General features: G+C 46.0%; 2 protein-coding genes across 2 annotated transcripts; both read left to right on the top strand.

Moving 5' to 3' along the window:
* Window positions 1–327: 327 nt before the first annotated feature.
* On the top strand, window positions 328–3,895 carry LOC133890709 (protein NRT1/ PTR FAMILY 8.2-like). The gene is made up of 6 exons (XM_062331215.1): window positions 328–426; window positions 550–657; window positions 822–934; window positions 1,063–1,280; window positions 1,393–1,904; window positions 2,927–3,895. Exons 3-6 carry the CDS (start codon window positions 844–846, stop codon window positions 3,756–3,758), a joined length of 1,653 nt encoding a protein of 550 aa, XP_062187199.1. The 5' UTR covers window positions 328–426; window positions 550–657; window positions 822–843; the 3' UTR covers window positions 3,759–3,895.
* A 12,902-nt stretch (window positions 3,896–16,797) lies between these two features.
* Window positions 16,798–18,393, top strand: LOC133886107 (GRAS family protein RAD1-like). Its single transcript, XM_062325840.1, has one exon. The coding sequence runs from the start codon at window positions 16,798–16,800 to the stop codon at window positions 18,391–18,393; it is 1,596 nt and encodes a 531-aa protein (XP_062181824.1).
* The last annotated feature ends 4,646 nt before the right edge of the window (window positions 18,394–23,039 follow it).

The following is a 23,039-nucleotide window of genomic DNA, read 5'->3' on the forward strand; positions in this document are numbered from 1 at the left end:
CCCCAAGTAACTTAGGGTTTTCAATAATTTTAGAAATTAGTATATTAGTTTAGATGAATATTCAAGAATTTTTTCTGATTTTTGGAAATTAAATTTATGCTCTAAAAATTTAAATTTGGAAAATTTTCATTTAAAATTTGTAAGAGAATTTTAGTTGGAACTAGTTAAAATGGATTCTCTGTTATTTATTTTATGAGTATAAAAATCGGTGTAATTTTAGAAGCTCTCTAAGTTCATTTGTTGAATTTATAAAAGAGGGGAGAAAGAGTGAAGTTTTTAGAGTATTTGGCCAACTTGCTGTCTACCGCCCAGTTTGTCTGACGTTCTGTGACACCAAGGTGGAAACACTACTTAACACTAATCCAGTCCAGGCGTCGTGCACATGTAGAGGCTGTCGCCACCACTCTCTTAGCAGCCTTGCTAAAGGTACCTTTTCTCCTTCAGCTTACAGTTTCTGGCATTATAACCCTGATAGTCGTCCTCTTCTGCCCATGCTAACATCAGTCTCACTCTCTCACTCTCACTACCAAGTTGCTGATCCATTTGCAGAGTAACCAAATGCGTTGACGTTGATAAGAGCTACAGGGCGAAAACATCAAAGAGCGTACGTAGGGTGAAGCTGGAAATAAGATTACTATCGATCAGCTCGAGGCAAAGGTCTGTTTTCTTGGACCGTTTTAAGTCAGGTTTTATATGTGATCGACAACAAAAGTTTGAAGTTTATGTGCGATTAACAACAAAAGTTTTGAGCGTATACATTGATTCCTCTTCTCTTCTCACCTTTTTATGTTGCTGTTTCTGAAACCCCTGGAAAGTTTCAGGATCTCCTGAACTGCTGAAACCATGGAGATGGAGGCCGCGGAATCAAACGGCGCCGAACGCCGGGCATCTGTGAGGAGTCGCTGGATTTTCTGGGCCTGCGTTTTCATCCTCGGTAACTCGATCATATACAAACTATATGATGTTGATGATTCACCTAGCACCACTATGCATGAGCATCTATCGCAACCTTTTGGCTAAATGCGTCGCTCTCTGCATGCACGCGCGGTGATGGTTGCTCAGCGACCAACAGCTTCCAGTGCACCGCCTACTTCGGCGTGTCCACCAACCTGGTGAACTACCTCAGGGACCGGCTGCACGAGGGCAGCAAGGCCGCCGCGAACGGCGTCACCAACTGGCAGGGAACGAACTCCATCACGCCGCTCGTCGCCGCCTTCCTCGCCGACGCCTTCCTCGGCAGATACTGGACCATCGCGATCTTCTTGCTCATCTCCGTCGTGGTGCGTGCATCATGGCATATACTAGTCACACGACGTACGGATCCGGCCGTCGTGAAGGGAGCTAGCCCACCTTGTCGCTCATCGTGTCTTGTTTTCCGGGCTGCACGTGCAGGCCTACGTGGTGTTGACGGTGAGCGCCGTGGCGGCGCTGCAGAGCGCGGCGTTCTACGCGGGGCTGTACCTGCTGGCGCTGGGCGGCGCGCTGCAACCGGTGCTGACGTCGTTCGGGGCGGACCAGTTCGACGAGTCCGACGAGGAGGAGCGCAACCGGCAGAGCTCCTTCTTCAACTGGTTCTACCAATCCATCAACGTGGGCTCGCTCGTCGGCGGCACCGTGCTCGTGTGGGTGCAGTCCAGCGTCAGCTGGGGGCTCGGGTACGGCATCCCAGCGCTGTTCAGCGTGCTGGCCGTTGCGGTGTTCCTTGCCGGCACCGCCGCGTACCCGCGCCACCAGCAGCCGGGCGGCAGCCCGCTCACCAGGGTCGCACAAGTGATCGTCGCCGCGGTTAGGAAGTACCGCCTCGAGGCGCCGGCCGACGCGTCGACGCTGCACGAGTGCGAGGCCGACGACGGCATGTCCGCGATACAGGGGAGCCGCCGGCTCGCGCACACCGACCAGTTCAGGTGAGTAGCAACACGTTGTAGCTTTGCATCTAGGGGACATTATCAACCGTACATTCCCTTGATATTTGAGCGTTAATTTGCAAAGTATAAATTTTCACCAGAAAATGGAAAGAAAATATGAATTCATGGATTATCTATCCAGCTAGTGTTCTTTTCTCCTCTCCGTTTAGTGCAACTCTTTTTTAAAAAATATGCAAATATCCTTAAAAGAAATTCTGAAACCAAGGACAGAAGCTCTATCATACGAGTCCGATCGATACTCTACGCAACTTGAACAGTTAAACCGGATCTAACAGACACTGTACACAGTGCACTGTGACATCAGCCACAGTCATGCACGGTGCAACACCGAATTGTTTATTGTTGCACCGACCAAAGGTCTGTCTCAAGCATGCTTAAGGGGCAGAGCACGTAAAAAGGTCCACTTCATATCATTTTCAGTTTCGTTACACTGCCTCTATCTTTTGCACCGGTCATTTTCAGATCGAGACAACTACGGATGATAATTGGGCACGGTGGACATAAGCTGAACTTCCCTATACCTATACTAATTAGAGTTTTCTCACCGGTGGGCATACTCGTTAGTAGCGATAGGTAAAGAATTAGGAACTATCCATCACCCATGGCAGGTTAGAGGTTTCGGTTTCACCTTTTAGCCTATTTATCATACAAGTACATGGATAAATAGGCGACATAGGCACAGGTAAACCTAATCTATAACTTTTGCTTGTCGGGCAGAGCTGCTGGCCCACAAACGTGCCTGTGAATGAAGAAAAAAAACAACCCGGTTCTATTGGAATATTTTTTTAGGGTAGACGAGTTATCGGGCATAATTACCGTCCATACCTGCAACTGCTATGTACGTCAGGAATCAATTTGCAGATTATTCCATGCAAGTCGTGGCATCTTTTACTGAAATCAAGGGTCAAAATTAATACTTGCAAAAATTCATTGTTACTGTAGTTGAGTGCAACTTTATCCAACTTGGTATCAGATACGTAGCTGTTGTTGATCGCTGTTAGGTTCCTGGACAAGGCGGCGGTGGAGACGGCGGACGACAAGGCGCAGCCGAGCCCGTGGCGTCTGTGCACGGTGACGCAAGTGGAGGAGCTCAAGTGCCTGCTCCGGTTGATGCCGGTGTGGGCAAGCGGCATCATCTTCGCGGCGGCGTACACGCAGATGGGCACCACCTTCATCCTCCAGGGAGACACGCTGGACCCGTACGTCGGCGGCTTCCGCGTCCCCGCCGCCGTGCTCTCCGTCTTCGACACCCTCAGCGTCATGCTCTGGGTGCCGCTCTACGACCGTCTCATCGTCCCGCTCGCGCGCCGCGTCACGGGCCACGGGCGCGGGTTCACGCAGCTGGCGCGCATGGGCGTGGGCCTCGTCGTGCTCGCCGTCGCCATGCTGGCCGCCGGCACGCTCGAGGTGGAGCGGCGTCGCGTCATCGCGCGGCACGGCATGTACGACTCTAACACGGGAGCGGACGGGGCGTACCTGCCGTTGTCCATCTTCTGGCAGGTGCCGCAGTACTTTGTGGTGGGCGCGTCGGAGGTGTTCACGTTCATCGGGCAGATGGAGTTCTTCTACCACCAGGCTCCGGACGCCATGAGGAGCCTTTGCTCGGGGCTGTCCGCGACATCGTTCGCGTTGGGAAACTACTTGAGCTCGGCGCTCCTGACCGCCGTGGCTCGCGCGACGGCGCGGGGCGGGCAGGGCGGGTGGATTCCCGACGATATCAACCGTGGACACCTCGACGACTTCTTCTGGCTGCTCGCCGTGCTCTGCTTCGGCAACTTCATCGTCTACCTGCTCATCGCGCGGTGGTACACGTACAAGAAGACCGTGGACTAATTTCATATTGATTAAGGTGGCTACTTAATTAATTAATAAGATTAGTAGTAGGTTCGTGGCATGCAGCTATTTCAGCAACCTACAACCAAAACTAAGGATCGCCGGAGATGGCGATGAACTGATGATCCAGCAACCAATGGTAAAATAAAAAATGGAGTACTGAAGAATATGTCTGCTCATCAGCGTCTTAATCGCTCATCGGTAGGTAGCTGGGTGCAGCGTATCAAACTATCAATCATAGCAGCCACCGTCGTCGCGGTCGCGTGACCTCAACCGCGCGGCTGCTCGCTCCGCTCGGATGCGAGAGGCGAATCGCGCGCCTCCGGTGCTTGCTGCGCGAGCGGAGCAGATGAGTGGGGATCGAACAGGTCAAAGGAGACACCTCCACCAACTGTTGGCTGCTTTGCCTACAAGGGCGATTCGACTGAATCAGGATGCATGTTGACTGGGGTGCTGAAATGGATCGACAAGACAAAGGAGATCGACATGAAACGCGAAAGATTGGAACGTCGACAGCTCAATCCGGCACCGCACAACACGACAGAGGCAGTGGCACCGGCGTGTATGGTCGGGAAGGGAGCTTGATGCTGGGTGCTGGGACTGTGAGGCAGTGGCCAGTTCAGTATTTTAATAATAAATAGACATAGCTAAAAATAATTATTCGATTACTAAGCTACCTTGCATATTTAGGCTATGAGATGGTGAAGTGCGGTAATAAAAAAAACTAGAATAGTTTGAATAGTCCGTTGAGTGAAAATACAACATGCAAAATAGTTTGAATAGTAACAACTACTGATATTTACAACTAGAACCTGTCTAGCTATCTATTGACAGATTTTTATGACAAAGTCTGTCATTTATTGTATCCAATCAAGTTGCGTCACGTAATAGACAAAAATAATATCCGTTTCTAAATTCGCATAATTTTTTCAGTGAATTATGTCATATTTTTTAGCCCAAATTCATTAAGGATAACGGGCCGGTCCATGAAGTATAGTAAGGGTCCAATAAAGAATCCACTAATATGAATACGTAGTGCACGTACGATCAGGAAGGCCCACACACATAGACATGGTGCGACTATATGCAGAAAAAGGCCCATAGGGAAAAAAATGAAAAAAACCACAAAAACATCATCTTGCAGCACAAGAAGAACCTAAACATAGCCGTTCCTCTCCTGGCTGTAAACACTATAGCGACAGAAAAAGAAAAAAAAAAGTAACACCAATGGAGGAAGAAAAAGCAATATCAAGGAACCTGGAGAAAATGGCAATAGAAAGCAGAAGAAACAGGAAGGCTCTGGAGATCCCCCCCCAACCCTTATTCAATTTCTATTGTTGCAGATCGGTGTTCTATATATATAATCGTGTATACAACTACTGCTAGCTTCTTTTTTGATCGATGGAGATGAGCTAGCAATAACAGTAGCACGAGTATGCATATAAAAACCCTACCCTAATCAATTAGACACAGATACAATATTGACACAAATACAATATTTATCAACACTTGTAGCTCCATCAATATGTATGCATAATCATACATACATATTAGCAAAATTGATTCGTTGATTGTGTGTACTAATTAATCAACTTCATTAGACACAGATAACAGATACAATAGTAAAAAAGCTTAATTATGCATGATTCTTTGCAATGTAAAGTGCAGCCTATGGCCAAACTGCTGCCGGCATACATAGAGATAAAAAAAAGGCAAGCTCTAGATCATTCATATGACCATTGGAAATATTGCATCTATAGACATAAATATCTAAAGGAATACATAGAAATACAACAAACAAAAAGAGATAGAGATTAAAAAGAAACAATTACCTATTGTCGTAACAACATCCTGTGTCGTGCGAGTAGGTGGCCTTTGAGCCAGGCCTTTTGGCCGAGCAGGTTGAGGGGATTCGTCTTTTGGCCGTAGAGAGATGCTTCAGTGCCATATGCTTCCCCTCCTTCTTAATCTGCTACAGATCCTTCTCCGACCATGTGAGTTTTGGTCGTGCCGGTGATGAGCTGGGTGCTGTTGTTCTGGCAGTCGAGCCGTTGAGGTGGTGTTTGCTGCCGGCCGCAGCGTCGCACCGCGCCGTGCGATGAGCAGATGGTGACGGGCTGTTTTGCCATCTATTTACCGGTCTATTCTACTTTGTGGTGGCAGCCGGTTTGTTTTGCTTTGTGGTGGTGGCTGTTCATTTTTGCTTGGTGATGGAGTTCGGCCGGCCGTGTACCGTAACCGTGGAGAGGTGTTGCCATGAGTATGGTCACCGGTTGGGAGCTAGAGGGCCACCGGCACGCTGGCCTGGGGTCTGGGAGCAGCCAAATGCTCGTGGCATGTCTGTGTCATTCCCGACTAGGTGTTGTGTTGTGGCGCCCGATCGTGTGATCATTGTCGTTGCTACGGATTGAGTCGCATTTGCACCCCTTTGTTGCCTGAGTTGGTGGCTAGTTGATCTAATTGTTGGAGTTTCTGCACATGCTGTGCATTTTACCTGTTCTGGGAGTGGGCTTGTTTATGTAGCTATCCATGCTGTTTACTTGTCCTCTATTGCCACTTCTCTGGTACTGAAGGCCCCCTTGAGGATTGTCTTGATGGCTGATCATGCATTCATACGGATTATTCTCTGTTATTTGGCCTGCTGGTGGTTATGTTGGGTTGCAGGATGAAATTGTTCAGAGGGCTATTCTTGTTGATTGCCCTGATCTGGTACTGGCATTGGCTCATGAACCATCAGGTTGCTCCAGGTGCCGGTTGTTATTGCCTTATTGCCCTTGTGCCTTTGATGTGATAAGGCTTGTTGTTGCTTGCCCCTTTGTGATGCCTTGGTGATTACCCTGCGGCCTTTGTGGCCTTTCATGTGTTGCTGCTGTGGCTCTGCTGTTGCAACCCTACTGTTGTAGACTTTGTGATCTAATCGTGTGGTAATCTGAGGTCTTTTGCTAGTAACTTTATTGATAGTCTGATGGTCAGGACCGATGATGATTAATAAGCTCGTGGTTAAGGAATTTGGTATTGTGTCGCGGCAAATGACGTATAGCGAGGCCCGACAGTGCCTTTGCAGCTTGTTATTACCCTTCGCCTTTGTGGTGCTAGCCTTCATGGCTCTGTTATTGTGGGATAGTGATAGAGGTCATAGATAGAAGTTTAGAGGTATTGGTCAGTTCGTCAGGCTCCCGTTAGGTTGTATCCGGCAGACTGCCGTGTAGCTAGATTCTCTCTCCCTCTGTCCTCGTGTAGCACCTGAGGCTACGGCCGATGATGAGGGGCTGCAGTTTCTGAGGCCTGTGTGGCCAATGATGGTTCGGGATATATAGACAGTCCATAAAGTTCACGCGAGATTGTTTGTCCCGTCTTTTCTACTGTTTTGTTTTCTAACGCTTATTTGGCTTGATCTGTGATGTATGTGACTATAGCCTTGTAGACTCAAAGACAACCTGAGTATGACGACCAGCAGCGTAGCTTAATCGGAGATAGCTCGAGAGACGGGCGTAATTAAACGGAGGCTTCACGAGGCCACGGGAACCAGGAGGACATAGTCGCCAAATGTTTAGTCAGATACATGTGTGCGTGTCTACGGCGTGTCTGATAATGAGATGTAATCGAAAACTTGTACTTTATGGATTCAAATGGATTAATAAAGTGACAGCGTTTCCATTTAGTTATTATCTCTATACTTTGTATACTTTGTGTATACTGGCACACCCGCAGTTGTTATATTCACAGTTCTACAATACAACAATTTGAACACAACAGCATTGTTTCGAATCCGCGAAACACCAGTAACGTTGATCACACACCCATCGTCCAACATACCCTGGATACATTGTCAGAGATTAAGAGCAATCTGGATGAGGAATGGAGAATGAGGAAGGGAGAGAGAGAAGGGAGAGAGAAGAGAGAGAACACAAGACTTAGAGAAAAAAGGAGAGAGAAGCTGCTGGTTAGGACAATGTAAGAGAGAGACATGGAAATTGAGGCTGAATTTTCAAGCCGATCTCTGCCAAAAACAATGGTGGTGTTTCTTAAAGGGTTGTGTTGTTGATCAAATAACCAATAAGGAAAAAAATCCACCAACGGTTAATAAGACAAAGTATAATTTTCAGAGCAAATCAAACAACCACAAATTTGACAGAATGTTCCTGAAAAAATCTATTGATAGATAAACAACAAAAAATATTACAACTATTACATATAATGTATAGTAGTTTTTTGAAAAAAAATTGGTGTACAGCTGTACACCCATACCCGACGGTGTGAATCGGACTGCAGTGCACGTGCGTGGTGAAATAAAATTGGACTGAGAGAGAGAGAGAGAGAGAGAGAGAGAGAGAGAGAGAGAGAGAGAGAGAGAGAGAGAGAGAGACTTATAGGGGTGCCGTTGCACAAATTAAGGCCCAAGAGAATTAAGCCTCATTAAGCTCTTGGGCCCATGTATAACGAAACAAAGGCCTGCAGTTGACTAATGATCTCTGGACTGGACAAACATTTGTGTAACAAAAAGATCACAATTCACCTGTCAAAAGACAAGCCGATGGACAGTTGAAGACGGAGACAAGATAAGAGATGAGCGGAAGGTTGAAGATGGCTATTAGCCATCTAATAGCTCACAGCCGTCGTTGAAAAAAAAGACGTTGATAAATAGCGTTTCCCTTATGGTTTCTGCGATTGTGAGTGCTGCATGCCTCGGCACCTTGCAGGTCAAATTGACACTTCCATCGTATGGAAGTTGCATCGGTAATGACGACAGGTTAGGGGTTAACGATCGATGGATTACGAACCGAGGCGCGACAGCGCACCGTGCGTCACTAGTGACGACCTCGTACGTGTCTGTACTTCACCTCCGATGCTTAGTATACCATATCAGTATATCACTCATAATCACAGCATAGCTAGAAAATGATTCCCAAATTTGATTCTGCCCCGAAAGCGACTGCAACGATGTGACTGCCTGTTTTGCTTCCCCCGACAGCTACACACAACAAGTGGGACAGATAATACTGACATCATTACTATAAGAAATTAACCCCTATTTCTATTCTTCTGAAACTAACCACACAGGCGGTTTTAGACCGAAAAAGGTTGTGAATTGTTAGAGATATATTGTGTTTTATTGTGCATATGTAATATCCTTTTTTCAAGGGTTTTCTATATAAAGTACATGTATATATACTCTAATGAAACAGCACATCAAGACAAAGCATCACAACACACCAAGGCAAATCATCACAACATCTAATGAAATACCACTAAAACGTAAATACCTATAGTATACCACTTTATCTCAAAATGGAAATTCGTTATACTTAATAAAAGTTGGTTTGCTTTATGGTCCTCTTATCCAGAATCATAGGTTTTCTAATAACCCTATGTTGGTAACATAATAAAAAAAATATGAGATGGTAAGCTTTTGTGAGTGGCACTGCAAGCATTAATTCAGTATTAATATGCTTGACACTGATTGTTTGATTCTGAATTCTATCTTTCACAACATGATACTTAACGTCGATGTGTTTGACAGTACCACACAACTTAGAAAAATTGTGTAAGCGATTCTAAAATGCTGTTTTCCACTCTTAATCTGGGTATAGAGTTCTTTAGCCATACAATATGTCTGGAAGCCTCATAACATGCTACAAACTCAATTTGCATTGGTGACGATGCCGAAAGTGTTTGTTTGGAGCTTTTTCACGAGATAGCTCCTCTGGTGAGGATGAGAATATAACATATCGTGGTTTTCTCAGTATCCACACACTTCGCAAATGGTTAAACATGAGCATGTAGTACTTAGTGCCTTGCGAATAGCAAAGGACTTTCTCACCGGCTTTCCGGTGGTGCAGTTCTGGATTTGACTGATATCTGCCAAGTATCCTGGTTATGAAAGCTAAATAAGGGTGCATACATAATGCTTCTACCAACTAAAGCAGAAGGAACTATCTTCATCTGATCAGCTTTATAATGGTTCCTCGGACATCGCATATTAAAGTGTCTCAAACTTATTACCCTTAACAATAGGAGCAGGAGAGAAAAAGCACTTATGCATCATGTCAATTCTTTAGTACTCTGTATATGTATGCCTTTAGAATTATTTCGGTTAATATCATTATAAAGGAAGTAAGAAGCTTCACCGAAATCCTTCTTATGATTAAGATGATGAATTTTCTCATTTCTAAACTTTACTTAAATGCAGTTATCAATTTCCTTATTATTTGAACTAAAAACGAGCTTTATTATTATCAATCCCTTCTCTTTGAGCGTTGCTTTGAGCCTTTCGATGTTTCCCCTTAGAGTCACACTTTGTTTTGTAGACCCATTTGCATCCTACTATTTTGACTCTGACGGGAGTTTCTACTAAGTCTCATTCATCATTATTGCTCATAAACTTTAATTAATCATTCATGGCACTAAGCCACTCACGTGAACATTCTTTATATGAGTTGGGATCTTCTGGGACTGTTGAGGCACATCGTTAGGTGCTTCATTAGGAATTTCAGAAACTTTAACATCTCCCCTTTATCTATGCAATGATCAAAGTCAGAGAAGTTTAAAGGGTGGAGAATCTCTTCCTTAATGAGACGCTCTATTTTCCCCTTTGAAATGTAGCCAAAAAGACAACGCACGGTTTCAAATAAGTCTTGTTCTTCACATCACAAATATTTAGAGATATCAAGAACTCATTCCGAGAAAGCAAGACTAATAATTTCTTAATTTAAACTTAATGATACAATTATTGTCTCCGAAATTACATTAATAACCATAATCATCCAATGAAAAAATTAAAGAAAGATCCATCCTGATGGAAGGAAAATGAACCCCCCCTCCTCCCTCTTTTATGGTTCTCATGATATGGAATGCCTATAATGAGTTGGCAACGTATACAATGGTACCTGAGTCAACAAAATAAGGGAGAAATTATCATAAAGAGATTCATTATTAAACGTTATTATATTATTACCCTTTCTTGCAAGCCACTTCAGGAAACCGGGATAGTCTTTTTGGTAATGTCTACTTTTGTTGCAGAAGTGGCGGTCATCATCCTCAGTTTCTTCAGTGTCATGGGCAAAAGGAGCATATGCCTGGGGCACCCTCTGCACTGCCTTGTCATGCTTAGCGATGAAAAGCAACTTTTTCTTAGATTTATAATCCGCTTGGAGTTTCTTTTTGTTCCTGGGGCTGCTTACTTGATTAGCATAATCTTTATTTTCATCCCTCATCTTCTCTTCCTCTTGGACACACATCACGATCAAGTCGCTCATGATCCATTTCTCCTTTTGAGTATTGTAGTTAATCTTGAAGGGAAAAAACTCAAGAGAGAGAGAGAGAGAGGTTATAATGAAGTGTATAAGAAAATCATCAGAAATTTCTATGTCTATGCCCTTGAGTTTGGCAGTCATGTCAGTCATCATCATAATATGTTCCCTTATGCTACTAGACTCATTATACTTAGTATTGAGGAGTTTTTGAATAAGTGTATTGGCATAAAGTTTGGAGGTGTCTTTGAATTGCTCCTCTATGGATGTCAAGTACGTCTTACCTTTCTCTGAGCTAGAGATTGCTTCCCTTATAGCATCTAAGATTGAGTTCCTCATTATCATAAGTGACATATGGTTAGACCTCTCCCACTTCTCAGAAAGTACATCATAATTTTTCTTTAATTCGTCATAATTCTTCACGCCAACGGCAAGAGCAGCGGGACCATCAACCCTGAGTGCATAGTCAAGGTCCAAAACACTAAGGACAACCGTCACTTTAGCTTTCCAAGCGGAAAAGTTATTCCCCATAAGTTGATCTATGCCGTCAATTGTGGCAGCAATAGAGGAAGTGTTAAGAGCTGAGAAAAAGACTAGGCAAGATTAGAGAAACATCATGAAATAGTGTTTGGGCAAAATTAATCCTACATTTGTCTGATTAAAAACATGCAAAACTCGTTTCCAATCCGTATCACCATTGGGTAGAAGATGAAAAAGAATTTAATAAATATGTAAATGGCACAAAATCACAATCAACGTTAGTCAGAAATTAATAATGGACCTTCGTAAAATTTTAGCACATGATCTCAAACAACGTTAGTTAGTATGCAACCACGACCAAAATAACATCAAATTTCTCTAAATAAATTTTTCCGTTGGTTCCAATTTATCAAGAAATTTTTTCATAAATTATAGCGCATAAAAATGTCATAATTATGAGCCACATTAGTCAATTAAACCAATATATAAAAGAAAAACAGTAAATTCACTGAAAAATTCTATTGCATTAAACATTATTTATTTGGGCTAAAATCATTAAGAAATCCAGTTCATAAAAGGGAAAACATTAATATTCACTGGAAAAATTCAATTTAAAGAAAAATAGCCTAGAAAAAAAACTTAAAACCGCCCTTTCGGCCCAAAAATGTGAGTCAGCCCATTGCCGGCGGATCAGCCCAAGTGTGGGTGCGCATCTTATCGGCCAAAAGGCACGAAGCTGGCCCATCCAAGTGTCACGGCCCATTTCTTCTCACGCGTGGCCCAACCTGCACGCACGACGTCCCGTAGCCATCCGATCGCATCGGATGGTCTACCGCCAATTTTGCCGAAACAAAACCCGTCGACGTGCGCCAGCCCCGAACCCTAAACCTAATCCATTTACTCCCTCTTGTCCCGAGTTCGCCGCATGAGAGAAAAACAAGAGAGAAAGAGGCGGCGACGAGAGCTCCGACGACAAAAAACCACTGGCGAAGAAGAGAGAGAGCGAGAGGTGAGAGAGGGAGCAGCACCACATGAGAGAGGCGGTGCTAACGTGGGCCTACCTGCCGGAGCACACGTGTGGCCACGGTTGTGCGTGGCTCCATCGGTTAAAGCTGTGGTGGTGCCCACGTTGAAGACGCGCACAGTGAGAAGGGGTGGCCGACGCCAAAGACGTCGTCGGCTTAGGAATCCTGCGCGCACCCTTGGTGGAGAAAGTGGATCCGCCGGAGGAAGAGAAGGTCTAGGGCCTTCGGTGGCCTTAAAGTTGACAATGAGCTCACAAACACGTAAGATACGCCTCCCCCTTCTTAGCATTTTAGGGTTTTGGTTTAGGGGTTACTGAATTGGGGAAAGTGCCTCGAATTTGGGGATTAGGGATTCAAATTGAGAATTTATAGTTTTGGATTGGGGAATTGGAGTTTTCTTTAGGGTTTGCATTAGATTTTCTTGGATTCCCCAATTTCCCTCCTTCTAAATGTTTTCTCGAGCTCTAATCGATCAACCCAAGCATAAAAATATCCCCAAAACCAAACATAACAACATGAATATGTCAATAAAGGGATAATTCATGACTAATTAGATCTAACCTGAGGCAAAATTACCCCAAAATATTGCACATGACTGGGATCTAATTTTGCTAGTCCAAGCCTAAACATGAGTTAATCAACATGAATTGTCTAACACAAAGGCATAAAACCCATCAACCAAAACTAATTAAGACTAGCCAGAGGAAGAAGTCACCGGCTTGATGTAGTTGATTGTCAGCGTGATGCAAGGCTTGGTGAAGATGTGGCCGGCATGGGTGCTGCAAGGGAGACGGTCTTCACCCTGTTGACGATGCCCTTAAGGATCGGTTAGGGTTTAGGAAGGCAGCTGGATCTCACATTGCTCAAAAACCCATCTACAAAGAAGAACTCTCTTTCTTCTTATACAATGTCGCATAGTGTGGGATGGCAACCCAACTGAGGTTGGTTGCACCCTCGATCAGGATGCATGTGGAAGTGGGGCTCCCCCATTTTTTTGGTTTTGTTAGAGTGCACATTAGGAGCTGAGATTAATTTCAACAATGAGCGCTCTAGTAAATACATATTGTTATTCCTAATATAGTATCAAAGTTAGGTTTATTTTTTTAGGACGCATCAACTCGTCCCGATAATCAACTAATTATTGAAGTCTCCTTTGAGTTAGAAATACTATACACAAATTATTCTCGCATTAACCCCTACGATTAACAATAATTAATATCTAAGGCAAACTTAAGAAGACCTCTTCAGATCGATCATGATCCTAAGCATCACATTCAAAACATAGCACGCGGTTTCTTTTCTTGCGAAACCTCGAAGGATATACCAATGCAGGTTGTCAAAGGACGACTTTGGCATATTCTGTTGAGATGGATCGAATTGGAAACGCAGAATGTGACAAATAGAGAGCCGTGATGAATGACCAATTCTCGTACTCGTTGCTGAAATGAAAATTTGGAATGCGTTGTGAGCTGTAACAGTACGGCTTTGCTAGCACAAGAGCAAATTTACAAATTAAGACACGCACATTCACGACGAAATCTTCATGCATATGTTGACAAGGCCGGATCTACTGCCAAAATGAACACGAATTTTATTATGTCATGGGTGCACGCTAATCACTGACACTGACATGTGGGACCAAGGATGAGGATTTCTCGAGTTTCAGCGACTGTTCAGAACAACTTCCAAAAAGGTTCGCTTACGCCGATCGAGCACATTACAAGCTAGCAAAAGACATCACGTACCAGCTGAACCGATGGCGCACATCAGGTACATGAACGCGGTTGATCGATCCACCTGAACTGGAATGAGACAAGATCGATCCTTTCGATCGGAGTCGGTACGTGTCCGAGGCCAAAAGCAAGTCACGTGGATCATCTTATTCATACTAGGTAGCACCATTATTTTCAAGCTCGAACACTTTTCTTGTTTGTAGCTATTAGCTGGTTGTTATCTTTTTAACCGTTATTTCGCTCGATAATTTTTTTAATGTAAAAACCTCTGTTCTTTTTTAAGGAACGACAACACTCTTACCACTGTTTTTTTTTTTTAAAAAAAAACAATGGTCCAGCTGCATGCTCGATTACTGTCAACATCTCTCACGCATGCATAGTCCAGCTGCATGCTCGATACATAGTGCAAGTCGAGCCACGCATACATGGTGATGGACACTGCACATGTCTCCATAGCTGGCAGAAGAGCATGCACCAGCAGCAGCTTAATTACTTAGCTCAGCTCGTGCATTGTTGGCATGACAGAGTACGGCCGGCACTTGTCAAGCATCTCCTCTCTCCTGTGCATCGTCGATGGAGGAGAGTTAACGTGCAAAACTAATCGATCTTCCACATGCGCGCATCGTCGGTGTCGTCGAGCCCTCGACCCGGTCGGTCGGAGGCGATCTCGAGCGCGGCTGCGCCGGTGGCTCCCAACGGAGATGGCGTCGCGGGTGACGTCTCCGTTGAAAGGGTCCCAATATCGCCCACTATTTTTCTGCGAGCCCGATAGCGAATCATGCATGCGTGCCCGATTGCGTGCAGCTGGACATTAACCTCTCTTCTTGCGGGCGATCACGGCCGGCGAGAGAGTTTTCGCGGTAGATCTTCGTCCCTTCTTGCCGAGATCAACTGATCCATGTACGCACTTAATTTGCAAGTTTGCATCACTGCATATATACTAGGATTTTTTTAACCAGTAAATAAAAATTTACCGTAGATCACGGGTAAACATGATTTATTTATTAGATATACTGAATAACATTCAAGTAAATTATAAATAAAATACTGGTAAATATGGTAAATTTTTTATAACGGGTTCACTAGTAAATCCGGTAAATTGGATATATTAGATATACCGGACCAATTTTTTTTTCCTGATATATACACACTGAACGCAGCATCTTGATTAATCTTCAGATGTGTGTCCGTTTTACAAGATTCTTGTGAACTTTATATTATCGTTTCGCGTCAGGTATTCTGGTCAGTATTTTTACTATCCTGTTTGACAGTTACCAACAGCGCAGGTTCGCAGGTTGGCTGATCAATCAGTTGGATATATACTGAACACAATGGGTTAATTTTCCCTGTATGTATCTGTCCGCTTATCTGTTGAACTAGCGAAGAACACTGTCGGATGCGATGCACTGATGACCAGAAAAGTTAACTAAAGATCAAGAAACTTTGATCCTAACGACGCGACTAATTCATCTGTCCCCTCTGCGCGCTACACTAACTTAGCACTACTTATAACTTGGTAAGATCCTGTAATTTATTCACATTGCTACTGCATCTTCAACAGCTTAGCGCCGTCTGTCTTACAGCTTTCTCTCCAGCCAAGCGAAACCGGACTAAAACCCCTTTGCCTTGGGACACCTTTCGTGCTGCAAACGCGATCCTCCGTTCTGTCTTGGAACTTATCACTACTATCCATGTGTGTGCACGATTTATTTGTTATTCCATCGAAAAATTAAACGCCATTGCAGGAGTTAATAGAGCCAAATAATTCTTGAGTAATAATCTCTTTCAAAAACTCGACCAATCTAAGAAAAAATATATAATTTTGATATTAAATTCATCGTACTCAGGGTCTGTTTCTTCGAGTTTCTGCTTTTGAGTTTTTCTAAAAAGCTATACTTTTGGTTTTTCTGAAAAGTTGCTTTTGAAAATAGGTTGTTGGTTTCTACAACAAATTTTTAGTTTATCAACACATAGCTTCTCAGAAAAACATATCTCAGCGAGCTTCTCAGGTTTAGTTCATTTTCCTCAGAAGCAGTCTTCTGGCTTCTCCAGAAACCACTTCTCCAGAACCCTGTTTGTTCTGGCTTCTGATTTCTGCCAGTAACAGAAGCAGAAGCAGGAAACAAACAGGGTCTCAATCAACCTACCAAAAGCTAGGTGACTTTGATATTAAAAAAAATAGACACTTAAATTGACATCAAAGAATAGTTGAACTTGAGTGGTTTATGTGTATATTCACACTCTCTACCAATTAACAGTACTAGTCTCTTTCAGCCAAACAATTATGATTTTTTGCACCATATTTCATTAACATTATATTTCCTTTTTACAATATATGAGCCTAATGCCAAGTCTTTCAATACTTAACAAAAAGTGGTGCAGGCAAACCTGAGTTGTATAACGCAGCAATTTTTAGTTTGTTAATAAAACAATGGAAATTAATTAAACCAACTCACCTCTTTCAAAAGAAAGAAGCCAAAAAAAAAACCAAGTCATCCCCTACCTCTATAAATGCAGGAGGGCCTAACTAACGAGTGCAGCTCAAATACACATGGGCGCATCTGAGCCGCCATGCGGGACGAAGCCCAACTCGTTCACCATGCCCTACTGCTCCTCCCAGCAAAATCTTCACCTGCCACAGCAGGATGCTGCGCTTTGCACTGAACCAGGACTGGGCTTTCCCTACTACAACGGCACTGAGCAGGCGGCGGCATTCGATGGGGAGGAGCTAGAGCTCTGCTTCGGCCGGGCTTCCAAGGCTACCAAGGTTGACTACCTCAGCTCGCCTTGCCAAAACTTGTGGCCACTGGCTCGTGCCGACGTTGCCGCAGCCACCGCCGAGTCGTCGCGCGCCCGGAAGCAGAGGTTCCGGGACGTTCTTGAGAGCTGCAAGCAGAAGGTCGAGGCCATGGAGGCCATGGAGTCCCCGGTGGCGTTCCAGGAAAGCGAGGTGGGGGTTGGGATGGGGGATAGTGGTGGTGCTGGTGGCGGGGGAGGTGGCGGCGCTGATGGCATGCGGCTGGTACAACTGCTGGTCGCTTGCGCCGAGGCCGTGGCGTGCCGCGACCGCGCTCAGGCCGCGGCGCTGCTGCGGGAGCTGCAGTCCGGCGCGCCCGTGCACGGCACGGCGTTCCAGCGCGTGGCGTCGTGCTTCGTGCAGGGCCTGGCGGACCGGCTGGCGCTTGCGCACCCGCCGGCGCTGGGGCCGGCGAGCATGGCGTTCTGCATCCCGCCGTCGTGCGGGCGGCGCGATGGCGCGCGCGGCGAGGCGCTCGCGCTGGCCTACGAGCTGTGCCCGTACCTGCGGTTCGCGCACTTCGTGGCGAACGCCTCCATCTTGGAAACCTTTGAGGGAGAGAGCAATGTCCACGTGGTGGACCTGGGCATGACGCTGAGCCTCGACCACGGCCACCAGTGGCGCGGCCTCCTCGACGGCCTCGCCGCCCGCGCGGGAGCCAAGCCGGCTCGCGTGCGCGTCACCGGCGTCGGCGCTCCCATGGACACCATGAGAGCCATCGGCCGTGAGCTGGAGGCGTACGCGGAGGGGCTCGGGATGCGCCTCGAGTTCAGGGCCATCGACCGTAGCCTCGAGAGCCTTCACACTGACGACCTCGGCATTGGCGCCGACGAGGCCGTGGCCATCAACAGCATCCTTGAGCTCCACTGTGTGGTGAAGGAGAGCCGCGGGGCGCTCAACTCGGTGCTCCAGACCATCCGCAAGCTGTCCCCCAAGGCATTCGTGCTCGTGGAGCAGGACGCTGGTCACAACGGGCCCTTCTTCCTGGGCCGGTTCATGGAAGCGCTCCACTACTACGCCGCGGTGTTCGACGCGCTGGACGCGGAGCTCCCGCGCTACGACGCGCGCCGCGCGCGCGTGGAGCAGTTCCACTTCGGCGCGGAGATCCGTAACGTGGTCGGGTGCGAGGGCGCAGCGCGCGTGGAGCGGCACGAGCGCGCGGACCAGTGGCGGCGCCGCATGAGCCGCGCGGGGTTCCAGTCCGTGCCGATCAGGATGGCGGCCAAGGCGCGGGAGTGGCTGCAGGAGAACGCCGGCGGCGGCGGGTATACGGTGGCCGAGGAGAAGGGTTGCCTCGTCCTCGGCTGGAAGGGCAAGCCCATCATCGCCGCGTCCTACTGGAAGTGCTAGACTACCGGCTCGCAGCTGCCGCGCCGGCCGCCGGAGAGGCAATGAGGTATACCATCCAGCACCGTGCATGCTATGCATGCATATACAGTACTACTACTGCATGCTGGCCATAGATGTCGATCTACACGGTGGATGGGTGTGCATGGCGAGGGTAGATGAATAAAGAGCTCAGGCTTAGCGGCATACGCATGGCAGGCAGTTGAGCTCACGGCTCTTCAAGCTATTATATGTGCTTGAACACAATTGTATAAATAAGGCCCTCACATTTGCTTGTTCTTTGACAGATTTTGTGTAGGTCCTTTTTAACTGATTTAACTGCATCATGGAGATTTTGATTTCTTGTATCTTAATCTCCCCCCCCCCTCCCGGGTCTTGTTATAACGGGAAATGTAATGTTTCATGGAGGAATAGAAACTGATGTTCTTTGTCCATAGAACTGAAATGGTCCTCTATTGAGTAAGAAGAGATGGAAGGCACTTGATCGATTGTCTTGCACAGAAAGATGCCCTGCTTATGAGGGGGGGGGGGGGGGGGGGGAGCGAAATGTTTCACTGGTGAATCAAACAAGTAACTTTGTTGAATCTATCTGATCGCCTCCCTGAACCCAGCAGGAAGTTTATGTCGACTAAGTCAGGTCAGTAAACCACCAAAGTGGCAATGGGGACAATCGACAGCGTTCAAACATGCAAACTATGCGCTTTGTAACTCTCTTTCCTCCTCTCCTATTGCACACACCCATCCACCGTGTAGATCGACATCTATGGCCGGCATAGTACGGTAGCTCCTAGGATCAATAGTTTTGTGGATCGGTGCTATGACGCCTGCTTAACCAGACGATGATTACCAATAGTTGTTCAACAATGCTGACATGCATAGCATCTGGAATCATATTTCCGTCATGTTTGCCTTTCCTTTATCATAATTGACTTTCATCTTTTATTGCATTCTGCACTGACCAATTTTACAAAGCTCTACCCAACGTAAAACACTAATCCTCATGTGAGTTCGTATTGGAGGCTATGAAAACTTCTTGTCCTTTGTAACTGGTATATGGTATCAATATGTACTTGTGTTACAATATTATTCCTACCTAGATACGTACTAACATCACTTTCCTTTTTTTCTCAGCATAATATGGCCCTATTCGCTTTACGGAATTCACCTATCGGAGAGGGCCACGAGTTAGACTGACTCGTTAAATGTACTTTGTCTGAAGATAATGTCCTCAGATACTGGCTACCCTATTAATCTGCATGGGACTGTGATAATCAGAGACGGTTTGGTTATGAAATGTAACTACATCTTTAGGCGTGACAGGGACAATTGCCAACTTGTCAAGTCAGAGGTAATTGAAAGACTATATGGCTTAAACATCACATTTCCCCCCTTTTTGCATATGCACATAATTGCTTTATCAGTCTTTTATAATGGAATCCTGCTATTGAAGGCATTATAACGTTCTATCACGTAGGTTCTTTTATATGTAAATGCCACCATTGTATACATTTATATATGACTTGTACCTTATCCCTTGTGGCATATCTACATTTTCTGTAGATTTACCTGTAGGGTGAATCTCTGATTCTAACTGGCCCAAGTAGAGGAGTTGTTTTTCTTAGTGATGCCTATTTTGAGATAAATCTGAAGATCAAGGAAGACAGAGCGATGACAGACAATTCAACAAAGCAATGGTTGATGCGAATGGTAACAAAATTAACTCTCTGTTTCGAAGGGAAACTGTTGATAGCTGGCTTAGTGAGGTGGATATGATATTTGGACATGTTAAGAAAGCATTGGAGGGCATCATTGAAATGAAAATTTTGCCGGGGCCTGAATCTTTTCGTGGAAAAATAACCATTGCACCACCTATGTTTCAGATCATATGCTGTTGTATGACACTGATGTTGACAGCGCAATCACCGTTGGTGATGACAGAGTTATCCAACTATTGCTGAAACCAGGATGATTATTCAGTTCAAATTGTAAGCTACCTGTTATGTCTGAATATGCATCGCCTCGATTATGCATCTTTCTGGGCTTCTGTTGGTACATTTAAGCACCCGTAACTTTCGGATGCTGTTCCTAGTTTTAGCATAGATGTCTTATTTGAGCAATTTGATTTGTCAGTGTGCTTGGAATTTTATAAGGTGCCCCCACCGCTCAAGACTATACAAGGTTTTTAATGCGGCCTAGTCTTCAAAATTAGAGTTTGACAATTGTTTTCTCACAAAATAGATCATTTGTAGCTATAAAACTAATACGTGAAAACATTTTAAAATATGAATCTAATTGTACCATTTTTATACACTTAGCATACTTATATTTTGAATAATTATTGGTCAAAATATCCAAAGTTTGACTTCTCCAAAATAAAATCTGCCTTGTATTTTTGAACGGAGGGGGTATATTTTTTTCTCGAATACGCAGAAAAGCTATGTATCTTTGTATTAAAAGAAAAGAAGATAAAGTCCGAATACATCAGAAAGGCCCCCAACTAGGGGAGCCGAAAACACACTCGCACCACACCCTGAAACTTGTACAACACTACAGGCAGCAATAAAATGACCTTGTCATGGTGGGCCGAACCTACAGACAGCGACGTGACTGAGAGAAGACGATGCCAGGACCAGTTGAACTGCTTGAGCATTGCTTAGGGGATAACTTTGGTTGTTTTATTCTTGTTAGGATTTGGATTTGATTGTTAGGTAGTTTGTTAGTGCCTCTCTTCATCTATAAAAGGGGTACGGCTGATGGAATAAAGCAAGTAGAATCAATCTCCTAATTACCCTCTCCTTCTCTTGTCCCTGCCTCGCCGGTGCGGTGGCCGATCACGGCTACCAAGCCGCACCGACGAGGTCCAAGGCCACAGCCTCCAACCATCCACGATTACTGCCCACGTTCCATCTCTACCACTAGCACGGGGCCTGTGACATCTTTGGTATCAGTGTCCAGAGCTTCTCCACCAGCCACACCCATGTTGTCCGGTAGCAACGATGACATGCAGATGCATGACGACATCAACCACTTGACATTGGCACTAAAGAAACAGTCTAACACACTGGAGTACATCTTGACCACCCTTAAAGACCTACAATAGCAACAAAACGCTCACCATATCGCCATCGGCCGCCTAGAGACCGGCAACGGCAAATCTCTGGGGGAGATTGACCAAGAGAACGGCAACACCATTGCCAGCGCGACCAAGGGGGCGGGCGGCGATGACATCTTCGGCAAGCCCTCTCAGAAACCCCTCTCCACGGATCATGATGCATCTGGCAGCAGATTGACAAGTTAAACTTTTCGGTCTTCAACGGCAAAGAAAATCCTCTGCCATGGTTGCATCGTTGCGAGCAGTACTTCCAGGGTCAGCGCACGCTGAGGAGGACAAAGTTTGACTAGCCTCATTCAACATGGAAGCACCGGCCATTCTTTGGTACTATAGGCTGGAATGAGAGCACGAAACACCATCTTGGCTGGTGTTCACAAACCTTGTCAACACACGCTTCGGCCCGCCGGCACGCACCAATCCGTTCAGAGAGCTAACGGCTCTCAAGTGCACCACCACCGTGGACGAATTCTGCGAGCAATTCCTGATGAAATTGCCATGGGCGGGGCCGCTAATGGAAACACAACAGGTGAACATCTTCACTACTGGACTGCCAGAACCGATGTAGGTCGACACCGAGCTCCAAGCACCGGAGACGTTGGAATGGGTGATGACGCTGGCCCGATCATACGAACGGCACGCAAATTGCGCTGCCATTCAGCCGACACGCCTGTCCATGGGTAGATCACTACGCGTGCCTCTAAGCAACTCGTCGGCATCGACATCGGCCCATAATCTGTCACGTCGTGTCCTGACACCAGCAGAGATGGCCACACGCCGGGCTGAAGGTCTTTGCTTCAATTGCGAAGAAAAGTTTCATGTTGGCCATAAGTGCAAGAAACTCTTGGTCCTGGAAGTTAACTCGTTCGCCATGTGTGACAACGAGCCAGAAGATGGCGACAACATGAAGGATCCAAGTATATCCTTGTCCATGCTGACCAGCATCGAGCATCGCGCAACGCAAACAATCCGGGTCGCGGCGTGCGTCAACGGCATTAGCTTGATCGCCCTCCTCGACATCGAGCATCGCGCAGCGCAAACAATCCGGGTCACAACGTCAATGGTGTTAGCTTGATCGCCCTCTTTGACTCGAGCTCCACGCATAATTTCATTGCCGCCCGCGCCGCCGTCGTCGCAGACGTCCCCATCCATGCTCGCCCCGCATCAGTGTGACGATGGCCAATGGTGATCGTGTGGACAACCTGGGCATGTGTTGTGACATGACGAAGACCGGTGACGACGCGTTTCGGCTGGACTTTTATGCCATCCCGCCAGTCGAGTTCGATCTTGTGCTAGGTGTGCAGTGGCTGAGTACCCTCGGGCCTATCACATGGGATTTCACCAAGTTCACCATGGCCTTCGTGCTCGATAGTTGCCACATCCTATGGCATGGCCTACCAAGCAACCACCGCGCAACGACCACCCTGATCTGCACGAGACACGATTGGATGTACGAGTTGCTGGCAGCATTCGACGACCTCTTTAAAGAACCAACTCGTTTGCCCCCGACCCGCGAGCACCACCATCGGATACATCTGAA

This window comes from Phragmites australis, chromosome 1, assembly GCF_958298935.1.
Source record: "Phragmites australis chromosome 1, lpPhrAust1.1, whole genome shotgun sequence".
NCBI lineage: Eukaryota > Viridiplantae > Streptophyta > Magnoliopsida > Poales > Poaceae > Phragmites > Phragmites australis.